Genomic DNA, 15,060 nt, shown 5'->3' with positions numbered 1-15,060 from the left:
AATGACATATTTAAATAAAAATTTTTTTACGCAAATTTTTTTTAGTTTATTGACATCATCATATCACTCATGTAGATAAAAAATTGCATTTTGATAACGTATCATATTAAGGTAAAAACATATTTAAGTTTAACTTATTTTAATAAAAAATTTTTACCTATTACTTTTGTTTACCTAAAAAATGTAATATAAAAAAGATATTATAAAATATAAAATTTACGGCTATGAAAATTGATTAAATAAATAAAATACTATCTAAAATAATAATTTATACTATAAAAATTTTATCATTAAAATATTCATTCTTCGATTTATCTATTTTTAAATAATTTTTAGATAACATATTTAGGTAGGTGACAAAATTTTACTTATAATTATTCATATTGATCAATTACTCGTATTATATATTATATTTTAATAAATTTCAAAAATTTTTATGCATAATCAAATGGAAGAAAGATCAGAGGATACATTTAGAAATGAAAATGTAGATGATAAACAAGAATTAATTAATCAAATTATGGATAATGAAAGAGTATATTTACATATATTTGATTATGAAACAAGAGAATTTAGTGGTTTAACAACATATCATGGTTTGGTTAGAATTTATAATTCAAAAACATGGCCTAGTAGGATATTTTGGTGTTGTGTTGTAATGTCATGTTTATCTTTATTTATGATACATGTAAGTTTATATTATTATAAAAAATTTAAAACAAAAGTTTATACATATTATTTACAGTCAGGTATATTATTATGGACTTATCATCAAAAACCAACATTAACACAAGTAAATATTATTGTTCCTGAAAAAGGTATAATTTTTCCTGAAGTAACAATATGTAATATAAATCCTATATCTTTTAAAAAAACACAAAATTGGAATATGTCTGATGAAGTATTAGATTATGTTTTAAAAGCATATAATGATGATGCATCAGCTTCTGAAATCATTTTAACAAAACAAGAAGAAAAATTTCAAAATTATTTAAAAATTTATTATAATAATACTAAAAAAAATTTTAGTTTTTTTGATTTTTTTTATAATACTGGTCATGATTGTAATAGTATGATTAAGGCATGTTCATGGGGTGGTGAAATTATTAAAAATTGTTGCTCAAAGGTAGAATATGTTATGACTGATTATGGAAGATGTTTAAAATTTAGTAATAAAGATCAACAATTAAAACAAAGATTTAGTGGTAGTCATTTTGGATGGGAATTTGTTATTGATATAAAGTATAATGATAGACCACAAGAATTACCACCTGATTTTTCGGATGTAGGAATTAAAATGTTAATTCATGAGGTTGATAAGACATCGATGATACGTAGTAATGGTATTGGAATACCAGTTGGAAGTAAATTATATGCTGGATTAGATGTAAAAAATGTAAGTTTTTTTTTAAAATATAATAATTTTTATCTTATTTAAGATAACATTATTACCTAAAGATGATTGGGGAAATTGTCAAAAAAATTGGGATCCTTCAATTCATGGTGATAATTTAATAAATCATACATATTCAACTGGAATGTGTCAAAGAAATTGTATGATTAAAAAAATGAAAGAACAATGTAATTGTGTTTCTTTATCAAGATTAGGACATATTATTAATGAAAAAATATGTAGTCCTTTAGAATTATATAATTGTATGAAAAAAATAACTGGAAATCATAATTATTTAAATTGTCAATGTAATGTAGAATGTTTTAGAATTGAGTATTCAGTACATACAAGTTATTCACGATTACATTATACTTCAAAACATTTAAATAATATATATAATGTTACTAAGGATTATTTTATTAATAATTATGTTGGTACTGCTATATACTTTAGAGAAATAACATATGAATTACATGAACAACAGAAACAAATGCAAACAGCAGATTTACTTTCAAATATTGCAGGAAGTATGGGATTATTTTTAGGAATGAGTACTGTTACACTATTAGAAATTTTTATATATTTATTTAAATCTATTTGGGGAAATGTTAATAAAGATAGACAGACACAATTTACTGAAGCAATGCTTGAAGAATATGCTGATGAAATTAATAATGATATCATAGTTATGTCATCGGATAATAATAAACCTATACCTGAAATAGAAAAAGATATTAAAAATAATGAAAGAAGATTTTCTATATTTAATATTAATAAAGATCCTATTGAAAGAAAAAATAGTATGGTAACATCAAATATTACATCACTTCAAAAAAAAACATTTGATGATATAATTAGAAGAAATAGTATTAATCCAACATCTATTAGTGTTCATCCACCATCACATCATTTGAATGTTTTTAATAATATTGCAAGAAGACCATCTCAAAATTTTATTACTTCATCTCAAAGACCATCTTTTATGGGAAGACATTCATTTCAAGTTGATGAAAACAAATTATATTCACAAATACCAAACAATTCAAATATTCCTGTTATTATAAATCAACCAGTTTCATCACAACCACGACGTTTATCAATATTTGATGCTTTTCAAAGGCAAAATTTAAACAACGATCAAAATCAGTATCGTAGAAATTTTAATGCCAGACGAAATTCAGCTTTCATACCAAATAATTTGTCTACAAATATAAATCAAGAAACTCCTGATAAACAAATAACTATTGTATTAAATAAAAATAATAATCGAAGATATTCAACACAATTTCCTACACGACATAGAGATAGTTTTATATATTAATAACAAAAAAAAATATTCTTATATAATTAACATTATTTTTAAAAAAAATTTATAGGCTTTATTGTGTACGTCACAACATCATACCCAAAAAAAAAAAAATTTAGTATCTTAAAAAGCTATAAAACTTTAAAATTTTAATTTAGGTTATTAGAACATTTATTTTGAATTCTTGATACACTGTACATGCTGATTTTTTATTTTTTAAATAAATAATTATTTATATTTTGGTTAGTTAATAATACTATTACTTTTATAAAAATGACCCCGTTTATAAAATTAAAAAAAACCTTATCAGTATTGTTGTTATTTTTATATGCCGAAGGCATTAATTGCTTGTTATGCCTAATCTGGAACTAGAAAGGGTTGTCATTAAAATAATTTTGTTTTTTTGTATATAAATAATAATTTAATAACAATTTATTTATTATATATAAGTATAATTAATTTCATTTGCAATATATTCATTTGAAATTATTTGAAAATGGAACAGTACAAAGAGTCTGTGGAGCAAAGAGAAGCCAAACGTGTGGCATTTTTTGCTATTGTTGTTTCTACAGCAGCAGTTATTGTAACAATTGTTACATTACCTATGCTTTATAGTTATGTTCAAAATTTTCAAAGCCATCTTAATATTGAAAGTGAATTTTGTAAGGTAATTAATTTTTGTATTATTTTTATTTACATTATTAAAGACAAGATCCCGTGATATGTGGCAAGAAATGAATATGCTTAATGGTGTTGTTCGCCAAAAAAGATCTTCACATGGACCATGGTTTTATGGTGAGACAAATGTTGATGGAGCTCTCCGTCCTGATGGAGGAAATTACAATTCAGGACAAGGTGGTAGTCACAATGGTGGTGGCGGTGGTGGTAGTATGACTGGATCAAATCAAAATGTTGTTCGTGATACACAAACATGTTGTTCATGTCAACAAGGACCACCAGGACCACCAGGACCTGTTGGTGATGATGGACCAATTGGTTCTGATGGAAGTCCAGGAAAAGATGGAGATCATGGAAGAGATGGACAAATTCTTCCTTCTGCACTTGGTTCATCACCATGTGTTATTTGTCCAACAGGACCACCAGGACCAGTTGGTCAACAAGGAAATAAAGGTGCAAAAGGACCAAAAGGTGATAATGGTAAAGATGGAGAAAATGGACGTGATGGAGAAAAAGGATTACAAGGACCACCAGGAATACCAGGACCACTTGGACCAATAGGACCTCCAGGACCTAAAGGAGCACCAGGAAGAATTGTAAAAGTTAATGGACCACCAGGACCAACAGGTGAAACAGGACCAGTTGGAAATCCTGGACCAATTGGAGAACCAGGTGAAGATGGAAGTAATAAAGAAGGACCACGTGGTGAACCTGGTGATGATGGTCCTCCAGGACCTGCTGGACCACAAGGACAAGAAGGTTTAGCTGGACCTCGTGGACCAACTGGTGAAGAAGGTACATGTGACCATTGTCCAATTCCAAGAACTCCACCAGGTTATTAAAAGTTTGGTATAATTAAAATTAACACAGAATAACTACAAAATATTATCAAATATATAATACATTTTTTAATTTTAATATTTAATTATTATTATTTCTTAAAGAGGACGAATATTTTATATTTATAAAGAAATTTTTTTCATACTTGAAAATTTAATGAATATTATTACAATTTTCCCAAAATAAAACTAATGAATTTTTAAAAAATAATTAATAGATAATATTTAAATATTGAATTTAATAAATTTATCATAAATAAAACAATATATGTAAATAAAAAAACGAAATTTATTTTAATAAAAAATTATTAAAAAGTATAATTATCTGTTAGAGATATCTTCTTCTAATATTTTGGTATTGCGAACCATCATAAATCTAATTTGTTCTTTATCTTTTGGACATAACATATTTACATAGACAAGCATCATAGGAAATTGAAGTAAGTATATTACATATGATATAGCATCAGCATAAACATACAATGCAGAATTACTAGTTAAAGTTTCTAAAATTTCAAATGTATCAAGTGTATTACATAAATAGTGTGGAGTATTAAATAATATTTGAATACTTGCCATAAGTAGACAACGTTTTATTGCTTTATTACGCCTTTCTTTACATTTTTTTAAACCACTTTCAGATAATATTTTAATTGTTTCAAAACAATCAATTTCTGAATCTTCTAAAAAATTTTTTTGTTGTTGAATTTCTGATATTGAAGAAGATTTTATTTCATTTGACAAACTAGTGTTTCTTTTTTGATAATTATTTCTTAATCTTGCACTAGATGTAACTTTAAATCCGGAAAGTTGTTTTAAACGAATTAATAAACCAACATCCGACAATATTGTAATAGAAGAAGGAAGAAAAAAAGTTGTCATTAATTCAAAAAAAACAATCCATTTTAATTGTGTTTTACTTTAAAAAAAAATATTATAATTTTATATATAGTTATTTTATTACCTAACTAAATTACTATCAGCATCACAATATCCACCAGTTCTCTTGCCATTAGCATCTAAAACTGGTATATCAGTAATTAAAAATGGTGAAAATGTCTAAAAAAGAAAAAGTAACATTTAATAAATTTTTTAAAATAATATTAAAAAAAAACAAACTTGAGTAATAAGTGAAAAAATTGCTGTGATAAGTAATATACGATTCGTATGAAGTAATGTTTTCCAAAAATACCCCGATTTTGAACCGGAATAGGGATTAATTATAATTGCCAATCTTTGAGCATACATCATAACCCATGTCCAATGACAAAAACACGATGTTACATTACTTATATACAAAGCTAATTTACACTCAAAATAACCATGAAAATATTTAAATGTAACATTTGTTAATTTCAGGGTTAATGTTAGAAGCATAATTATATGTGCTATAATCATTGTCATCAAGAAAGAATAATATGGTGATTTTTTATGTTTATATAAAATTTTAATTGTATAAAGAAGTGTAATTATTGAAAAAATACTTAAAAAAACAAGTACATACCAACTAACTTCTGAAACTTTAACCCATGTTGATAAATACTCTTCATCATATACATGAATTCCAGTATCAATAATTTTTATTGTAGAATTTTTTTGATTTTCAACAATATTCATATCTGGAAAAAAAAAATTTATAAATAAATAATATAAAATATTTTAAAACAAATAATTATTTTAATAAAAATAATTCAAACTTATATTATTATACAAAATATTATGTAGTGAGGGAAAAAACGCATCTTTTAAAAATATACTAAAAGAGCAATAAAATAAATCCTTAATAAATTAATAATTAATATTATATCTATAAATAAAATTAAATAAAGTTACAAATAATATTTAAAATAAATAAATATTTAAAATTATCATAATTGCGTGTTAAACTAATGTTAAAAGTTATAACATATATATTTTACTTAATTATTTTTTTTTAATAGAAAAAAATAAAAAATTTTTAATACCGTATAAAATTTTTAGAGTTTTGAGAATATATTATTTTAAGATATGAACATATAAAATTACAATAATGAAGATTCCCTTTTCTATAATTCATTAGTTTATATATAATTTATATATTAATTTTGACTTTTTATTTAACTCAAATATAATATTTTACTTAACTCATTGCACTTGTAACTTTTGAGATAAAAAATTTTGACTACTTTAAATTTATAATAATGTTGAGAAAGGAAAATACTAAAATAAATGTTTTATTTTATTTTTTACTTAAAATATATCTAATTATATATAAAGATAAGAGTGAAAAAAGTAAAATATAATCATTTTTTATTATATAATATTTTTTTTTTCTTCTATTAAACTTAACAAAACTTTTGACATTTTGATTTTAATCTTTGATAAAAAAAAATACGATAATATAAGAGAATTGTTTTGTATATTTATAATAATATACTAATTATTAAAAAGGTAAGCTCATATTACTTATAATTTTTTTAAATATTACGTATAAATGTATTATGTATAGTAATATGAATGTCATGAATTATTTTTATCCTAATTTAACAGAATATATAGTTACGCATCATTAAAAATAGTGTTATTGAAGTAACTAATTACTGCTTCTTTAATTATTATAAATATAATAATAATTAGTAGTAAAAATTTTGTCCTTTTCTAAAAATAATAGAATTCAAAGATTGCTTTTTAATAAATATATTTTTGGCTCATATCAATTGTATTACATTGTGATATTCTTCAAGTTGATAAATATCAAAAATACACTTTTATAAAATAATTTAAAATATACTGTATATTTGAAATGCTAGTTAATAACAAATTAATAACACTTATAAATTTATACAATATACACAAAATTAATGAATTATTTTTAAAATATAATAAAAAAAGAAAATGCAAATATTAAAAAATAAAAAAGATAATAAACATTTGACAGTGGTTTAATAAAAAATATTTTTCTAAACAAAAAAAAATGTTTTTTTTTGAATGTTTTACTTTTTTTATTAGTAATTAAAAAGTATATATTTAAAATAGCTTGAAAATTGTCAATGTTTAATGAGATATATATTAATGTTTATAAAAAAAATTTAAATATAAAAAGAAAATTATAATATTACTTTCTTTTTATAATTCTAAATTAATTGTTGCAACAGAAGACATTTTCAGTTAGAAAACATATTTTAATTTTAAAATATTAAACATATTTAAAAAAAAAAAAAGAAAAAAAAAATTAATCAAAAAGTATATAAATAGAAAAAAATAATTAGTATTTTTGATAGATAAATGTCTTTTATATAGTATATAAAATTGTAAAACTATTAAAAAATTTTATAAGTACAATTTTCTTTCGATTCATTATTTAAATTTTAATTAATTCATATCTTTAGAATTAACAAAATTTGTAGTGTCTTATTATTATTTTTATTATCTTAACATTATTAAAAGTAGTTTAGTTAATATAAAATTTTTGAAAATTAACTATTATAAAAATATTGTAGTTAATCTCTAAGATTATTATAATGTTTTTATATCACCTTATATGTATATATATATATATGTATAACTTCATACATTAAAATGTTATTTTATTTAAAATTTTATTTTTAAAATTAAATGTATATAAAAATTTTATACAAAATTGGCACTGTGACATATGATTAGATATTTTTTATGCATAAACATGACATGATAAAAAATGATTAGATAAAATCATATTACATTCAAAATTTACACAGATGTAGAAAAATTTGGAAATGTTTTACTGATATTGTGTTTATTGCGATCTTGAATGAATAAAAGGACTGATAGTATGATAGATATTAAAAAAGCTATCATTAAAATAAGTACTGATAATAATCCAATTATACTAGAGTATCCAGTTTTTTGTTCATATACATTTAACATTACAGAAATAAATCTAAATTCAGTTTTATTTGTATATATATGAAATATAACCATAGCCATAGATGCTGTAAAAAATGATAATAATAAAAATAAATTTGCAACAACTCCTGAAATTGGAAAACAGAAAGCACAAAATAAAAATGTTTGACCAATAACGGCAAGAATTATTGAGCTACCAAACAAAATTAACATTACTTGATGCCATTCTAAATATAGATTTTTAAAAATTTAATTTATTTAAAGAAACATACTATGTAATTTATGTGAATTAGCATCACCATTATCTAATTTAACATTATTATCATTTTTTGTAAATTCAAAATTTATAAATTTATTTGTGCATTTATGATCTGATGAAAATATATCTAAAAGAATAAAGTTTTTTATGTTTTTTATTAAAAATAACATGCAATTTAAAATAAAAAATATATATATTAAAAAAATAAGTGAAAACAAGGCACAATATATAACATACCACTAAAAGTTGGATTTGTTGAAGAACAATCTAACCATAAGCCATGTTCATGAATTACATGAAGATCTGTTAATGTAACAACCTGCCAAGCAGGTGTAATAATAGCTAACAGCATAAGTGTAATTCCTAATATCGTTAGAATAGATGTAATTGTTCCAACAAATATTTTACACATTTTTTTCTAAACTAAAAAATAATGTTTTTAAATTAACTAATAATATATATGCATATATATATTAATATTATAATGTTATAAAATATCAAAATCTTATATAATATTTATTCAATATTTTTTTATATAATAAAATTTTTATAAATTAAAAAATGTTTATTAAAAATCATCTTATATAAAAGTAATAATAAAAACAATACTAGACAAAATTTTAAAAAAGCAAATGTGTCTCTATTAATAAAAATAATGAATAGTCTTAAATATGAACTGATATAATATACACAAATATTCACTTTAAAACAAAGTTTACTTGAGGTAATAAATCAAAAAAATCTACTCAAAATATTTTTAAAGTATATAAATTAAATAATTTAAATATCACATTTTTATTATGTTAAAACATCATTTGTAATATTTTTATGTGAACAGAAAAAAAGATAATACATTATAATATACTCCAGAATACTTTACTGTTGATTTGTATAAACAAACAAATGTTTAAAGATTATTGAAACTTCTTTTAATTTTTATTACTTTAGAAAGATTATACTAAACCAACTATTATTAAAATTTAAAAATATTAGTTTATTTATAAGTAAAATAAATGAACATAACAAATTAAAGGAAAACATTATATTACTAAAAATAGTCAAATTTTAATTCTTCCATACTATTATAAATTTTAATCTTACATAATATACTTTGAAACTTATTCTTTTTATTTATTATTTAAAATAATAATAAATATCATAATAATATATAAAAATTTTAAAAGAAACAAATAATAGTTAATTTAAAAACAAGTAATATAAAAAAAAATATTTAATTTTATACTTTTTAGTGATTAATTTAAAATTTATAAAGTTAACATTTTCAATTTAATCATGTGTAAAAAAATATGCACGAATAAACTTTTAATTTTATTGCTATAATATTTTATTCTTATATTTAAACGTTTAAAAGTTTTAGTTTTTAAAAAAAAAATTTTTCTTTACTATAATATTTTATTAATATAAATATTAATATCAATGACATCATCATCCTCAAAGATATCCTCACAAGTTAGTACTTTTGAAAAAAGAGCTAAAATAAAAAATGGATCAAATAATAAAAAAATATCTTCAGAGAATTTATTAAAATCAATTTCTACTTTACCAAAAATAGATATAAATAATAAAAAAGCAAAAAATAATGGTAATAATAATTTTTATTATATTAATTATTTTTTTTTTTTAGATATTATAAAACAATGGGGTAGAGCTGAGAGACGCTTAACACTTGTATCATTTCCTAAAATTTGGAATGAACGAAAAAAAAGAAATAAAATAGAGGAAGAGACACAAGCATATGAAGAACGTCAAAAAAAATTTATAAAATCATTTGAAAATATTCCTGAATCAAATATTATTATAGATAACTCAAATAATTATTTTAATATTTTTTTTCCATTAAATTTTATTTCTAATGAGTGTATTATTGAATCATCTACCAATGAATTGTCATCTTCTGAAAATTGTATAGATTCTAAAAACTATATGACATCATTTCAAGAATTTTATAATATTTATAAAATAATAGAAAATAAGCGTGACCAATTTTTTGATAATTATAATATTAATATTATTAGAAGAAGACAATTATTAGAATTACAAAAAAAAATTAAAAAAAATGAAACTATAACAAAAACATTTTTGGATATTGAAAATAATCTTAATGAAGAAGAATTAATAAATAATTTTAATATAATGACTAACCAATTTGCAGCATTAACATTTAAATTGTGCCATTTTGCATCAATAAAAGAAAAAAATAATATTAAAAGTATAACGAAAGATAATTGGATTATTAAAAATGTTATAAATATTGAAAACGAAAGTGAAAAAGAAATTGATTTGCAATTAAGAGATGTAGACTATCAAATAAATGAGATAAATAATGACATAAACAAAATAATAAAATTATTAAATGAATAATAATAAACAAGAATATTGATTTTTTTAATACTTTTTTGAAATGATTTTTAATATATCAGATAGATTAATAAAATGCAAAAATATAATAAATAAAAGTATAAAATAATATTAATTTTTTTTAAAATAAAAATAAAAATATTATGTATTAAGGTAAATTAAAAAATTAAAAATACAATAAAAATTTATTTATTTAATATTAATAAGTTGATGAATATTGTTTAATGGAAGGATAATATATAATTTTAAAAGTAGCTATTATTATGTGTATGGTTAATAAAATATTGTTTTTATGTTTTAAGCTGAGAATGTGTTATCCTTGGTTAATGACAATAAATTGATTTTTTCTTAATTTATATATTTTTTTTTTTAAAATTTGTATATGTGAGGTACAAAATAATTTTTGAATTTGTTATATTTTAATTTTGATTGGTAGTTATTATTTCTTTTTGACATTAAATTTTTTGTTCAAAAATTATTCTATCTTTTAATTTTCCATGGTATCAGCCATAAACTCATCCTCCTCTGTGACAGATCTTTTTCCAAATCTTACTAAAGGTCCTGCTGATGCACGTCCAAATCTTATCAATGGTGACATTCCTGAACGTTTATCATATTGTGAATCCAAATTTTCAAAATTTCTTTTACCAAATCTTACTAATGGTCCTGATAAAGAACGTCCAAATCTTACTAATGGTACAGCAGGTGATCTACCAAATCGTACTAATGGTCCTGATGGGGAACGTTTTCCAAATCTTACAAGTGGAGAATCAATCATACTTGCTCTTAATTCTCTAGTAATTAAAGATCCATCTTTTAAATCAGAAGATCTTTTTCCAAATCTAACTAATGGACTTGATGATCTTTTATCATATGATAAAACAGGTTCATAAACTAAAAATAAATATATATTTTAATTAGTCTTTTTTAATAATTAATATTTACAAATTTCATATGGAAAAACAGCAATACTTTCATCATCTAATATATTTCTTTTTCCATGAACATTTGCGTTATCAAGAGATCTTATTTCAGCTGGTTCAATACCAAAAGATGTTGCAATTAAAGGCAACAATAAAAATAAGCTAATAGTTTGTTTGATCATATTGCTAAAAATTATAATATTGTAAATAATATTTTAAAATATATATTTTATAAAATAAGTTTTTAACAAATATCTTTTAAAAATACTAATTATTAAATAATATATTAAAAATATTTTAATAGTATTTTTAACAATCTCTAAAATAGATGTAAAAATAAAATAAAAATTTTTCTATTGTTAAAGGATAAATGTGCGTGGCATAAACTAAATAATAAATGAAGAAACAAATTAATTTTAAGTTGAAAAATTAATTTTGTAAGTATCATAAGTCATTTATGAATAGTAAAAATAAATTAAATATACAATTAATTAAATTTATAAAATATTTTATTGAAAATTTGCTCAATATTTTATGTATAAAAAGATAAAAATAATAAAAAATGTAATGTTTCAGATTGAAATATATGATCCTTAAATATAATCGTAGAAAGGCGGTATCATCATGCGTATATATTATTTACATTAGCCCACGCCATCTTGTAAATCTTTTTTGGAAGAATTACATTATAATATATTGTCTTAAAAATTAAAAAATAATAATACGTAATCTGAAAATAATACTATTTATAATATGTCTTTAAATTCGATTCCGGTTTAAAATATTACTAATCCAATCATTTTTGTCTAGAAAAATAGGAATACAGGAAAAGATATAATGTCATAACTCAGAATGATTAAACAATATCAGTTACATTTGAAAATATAATATTCTAAGTTAACACTGTTGGTTATAATAAAATATAATATAATAAAATAATATGTTAAGCAATTTCTTCTATTTACGTAAGTTGATTCTTCAATATTTTATACTTTTTTATATATAAATTTGTAGGCGGGAATAAGGATAATTTTTTAATTAAAATATAAATAAAATAATTAAAAAACAATATGTTTTATAGATTAAATTAATTGTAAATATCAAAAGTATAATAATATAAATAAAAAAAAAGATACTGTATTTAATTTATAATAATATATGACTTTTTTAACTGAAAAGTTTATCTTTCATTTAAGTTAAAATCATTAATTTTTTTTTCTTTTACTTCATTTTTCCTAATTAATACAAAATTATTCATATTATTTAAAATTAAAAAAAAAAGATATTTAAAAAAATTGTTTACACATAAAAATATGTAAATTTTTTCGTTTTAAAAATTGTACTTTATGATAGAGATATATTTTGGCAATAAAAAAATCAAAACAATATTTAGTACCCAAGGCACACAATTTCAGATAACATTAATTATTGTTAAATGTACTTATTTGATTTAAATCTTATTTTTTTAAACTAAAATTTATTGTTAAAAATAAAATTTTGTAGTACAAAAAAAAGTTAACTTTTTTTTTTTTAAATACTACATTTGTTAGATTTTTATGATTTGAAATAAAATTGAGTAATAAAACTCAATATAAATGTCAAGTTTTTATTTTACAAAAAGTTAATACTTTGAAAAAAAATTTGTATACTTTAATAAATTTTATTTTATGTTCAAACTTTTAACAAAAAAAAATAAGATAAAATTATACTTCAATTTTATCTATCAAATAGATAAACGTTTAAAAGTCTATAAATTTAGTTTAAAAAAAAAGTAGAAGAAAAAGGATGTTTAAAAACATACGTCATATCAAAATGAATGTTTTTATAAAAAGTGTTAATTAAAAAAATCAATTGAACATTTAAATATTAATTATATTATAATTAACAAAAACCTTATTTTATGATCATTTTAATTATTTTATACTTGATATCAATAAGTTTTTAAGTGAAAAATAAAAAGTATAATAAAGTTATATTATACTTATTTTTGTTTGAAACCACATTTAAAAAAAAAAAGAATTAGTTCTTTTTTTATAGGCAAAAAGTAAAATAAAATAATACATATGATTAAAAAATTGTTACCAAAATATTGGAAAAAATTTTTATTCCTAAATTTTATATTTCAGTTATTCTTTTATAATATAAAAATATTAATGAATTTGAAAAAAATAAAAAATTTTTTTACAAAAACATGCATAAATGATATTTTGCTGAAAGAGTATTAATAATTTCATCACTTCTTCAAATATGATGATAAAAATTTCTAACTTACTTTTTAATAAGTTTTATATCTTACATAATTTTTGAAAAAAAAAAATTAAAGTGTCGATTTAAGAAATAATACTTGAATTAAACATAAATATAATAAAATTAAAAAAATATGTATATAACATTAAGCAAAAAACTTAAGTATTATCAAAAAAAAATTAGAAGATTTGTGATTGACTAAAAAAATATCTTTAAAAAATTACGATAGCAGCATTTAAATATATTTTTTATAGTGTAAAAGTTTTTTTACACTATTATTTTCATTCTAAAAGGAAATCAAAGTGATTTAAAATAAAAACCATTTTATCTTAATGGATTTTTTTTAAATTATCATTTTTGCAAAATGTAATATAATTTTTGTTGTTTTAAAATTTCGTTATTTTTTTTAATCAAAACATGAGACATATTTAAATGCTCTGATAAGAGATAGGATATGAATCTTCTATTAAAAATGTTTTTTTTTATTATTTTTTACAAACGTCTTACCTATAAAACATTTAATAAAAAAAAAATATTTCAAAAACTTTAAACATATAAATGAAAACAATTTTTTTTTTATGAATTTTTATTTTAAATAAATATAAAAAAATTATTATTTCTAAAAAAAAGCTTTTGGCTTCCTTATATCATAACTTTTTTAACAATACTTTTTTAATTGTAAATAACTGTATAAACGAAAAATGGTTAAAAAAAGAATTAGAATAAAAAGATTTAGTATCAAATTCCTTAGAGAATAATGGATTTTTATGCTTTAATTTTTATAATGATCTAAAATTGAATTCAATTAATAAGAACAAATCAAATTTTTATATATTTAAATATATATTTTTCAGTTATATATAATATTTTTCTTTATAAAACTTTTTTTTAAAGATTGTTTTTCAAAAATAAATCTTAATTTTTACATTATACTGTATCCTACTAGATGTTAAAGAAATAAAAAATTTTTTAAAACAAATTTATTTGAAGAAAAAAAAATAATATTTAAAATTATTACTTTCAATTACCTTAAAAATAGATATATTAATGAATAAAATATTTTTTAAGGAAATGCGGCTTAAAAATTTTATTATACTAGTCATATAAAAAAAATTTATCATGTAAATACAAGTACCATTTATAAATACTTAATTAACACTTAGAAAAAAATT

At 20.0% G+C, this 15,060-nt stretch overlaps 6 protein-coding genes across 6 annotated transcripts; 3 read left to right on the top strand and 3 right to left on the bottom strand.

Annotated features, from left to right (window-relative positions):
• Positions 1-436: 436 nt before the first annotated feature.
• SRAE_X000047900 (Na+ channel, amiloride-sensitive family-containing protein) lies at positions 437-2,714 on the top strand (the record flags this gene model as incomplete). Its single annotated transcript, XM_024644828.1, has 3 exons — positions 437-688; positions 746-1,396; positions 1,440-2,714. 3 exons carry the CDS (start codon positions 437-439, stop codon positions 2,712-2,714), a joined length of 2,178 nt encoding a protein of 725 aa, XP_024510348.1.
• Positions 2,715-3,195: 481 nt separating this feature from the next.
• Positions 3,196-4,219, top strand: SRAE_X000047800 (Nematode cuticle collagen, N-terminal domain and Collagen triple helix repeat-containing protein; the record flags this gene model as incomplete). Its single annotated transcript, XM_024644827.1, has 2 exons — positions 3,196-3,366; positions 3,407-4,219. 2 exons carry the CDS (start codon positions 3,196-3,198, stop codon positions 4,217-4,219), a joined length of 984 nt encoding a protein of 327 aa, XP_024510347.1.
• Positions 4,220-4,537: 318 nt separating this feature from the next.
• SRAE_X000047700 (GPCR, rhodopsin-like, 7TM domain-containing protein) lies at positions 4,538-5,833 on the bottom strand (the record flags this gene model as incomplete). The annotated part of the gene is made up of 3 exons (XM_024644826.1): positions 4,538-5,135; positions 5,181-5,275; positions 5,336-5,833. The coding sequence occupies 3 exons, from the start codon at positions 5,831-5,833 to the stop codon at positions 4,538-4,540; spliced, it is 1,191 nt and encodes a 396-aa protein (XP_024510346.1).
• Positions 5,834-7,924: 2,091 nt separating this feature from the next.
• On the bottom strand, positions 7,925-8,751 carry SRAE_X000047600 (Clc protein-like family-containing protein; the record flags this gene model as incomplete). Its single annotated transcript, XM_024644825.1, has 3 exons — positions 7,925-8,307; positions 8,353-8,466; positions 8,577-8,751. 3 exons carry the CDS (start codon positions 8,749-8,751, stop codon positions 7,925-7,927), a joined length of 672 nt encoding a protein of 223 aa, XP_024510345.1.
• A 1,025-nt stretch (positions 8,752-9,776) lies between these two features.
• On the top strand, positions 9,777-10,721 carry SRAE_X000047500 (Hypothetical protein; the record flags this gene model as incomplete). The annotated part of the gene is made up of 2 exons (XM_024644824.1): positions 9,777-9,942; positions 9,985-10,721. 2 exons carry the CDS (start codon positions 9,777-9,779, stop codon positions 10,719-10,721), a joined length of 903 nt encoding a protein of 300 aa, XP_024510344.1.
• Positions 10,722-11,205: 484 nt separating this feature from the next.
• SRAE_X000047400 (Hypothetical protein) lies at positions 11,206-13,447 on the bottom strand (the record flags this gene model as incomplete). Its single annotated transcript, XM_024644823.1, has 3 exons — positions 11,206-11,612; positions 11,664-11,827; positions 13,443-13,447. 3 exons carry the CDS (start codon positions 13,445-13,447, stop codon positions 11,206-11,208), a joined length of 576 nt encoding a protein of 191 aa, XP_024510343.1.
• Between the last annotated feature and the right edge of the window lie 1,613 nt (positions 13,448-15,060).

Source organism: Strongyloides ratti (genome assembly GCF_001040885.1).
Source record: "Strongyloides ratti genome assembly S_ratti_ED321, chromosome : X".
NCBI lineage: Eukaryota > Metazoa > Nematoda > Chromadorea > Rhabditida > Strongyloididae > Strongyloides > Strongyloides ratti.
This window is presented reverse-complemented; position numbering and strand designations above follow the sequence as displayed.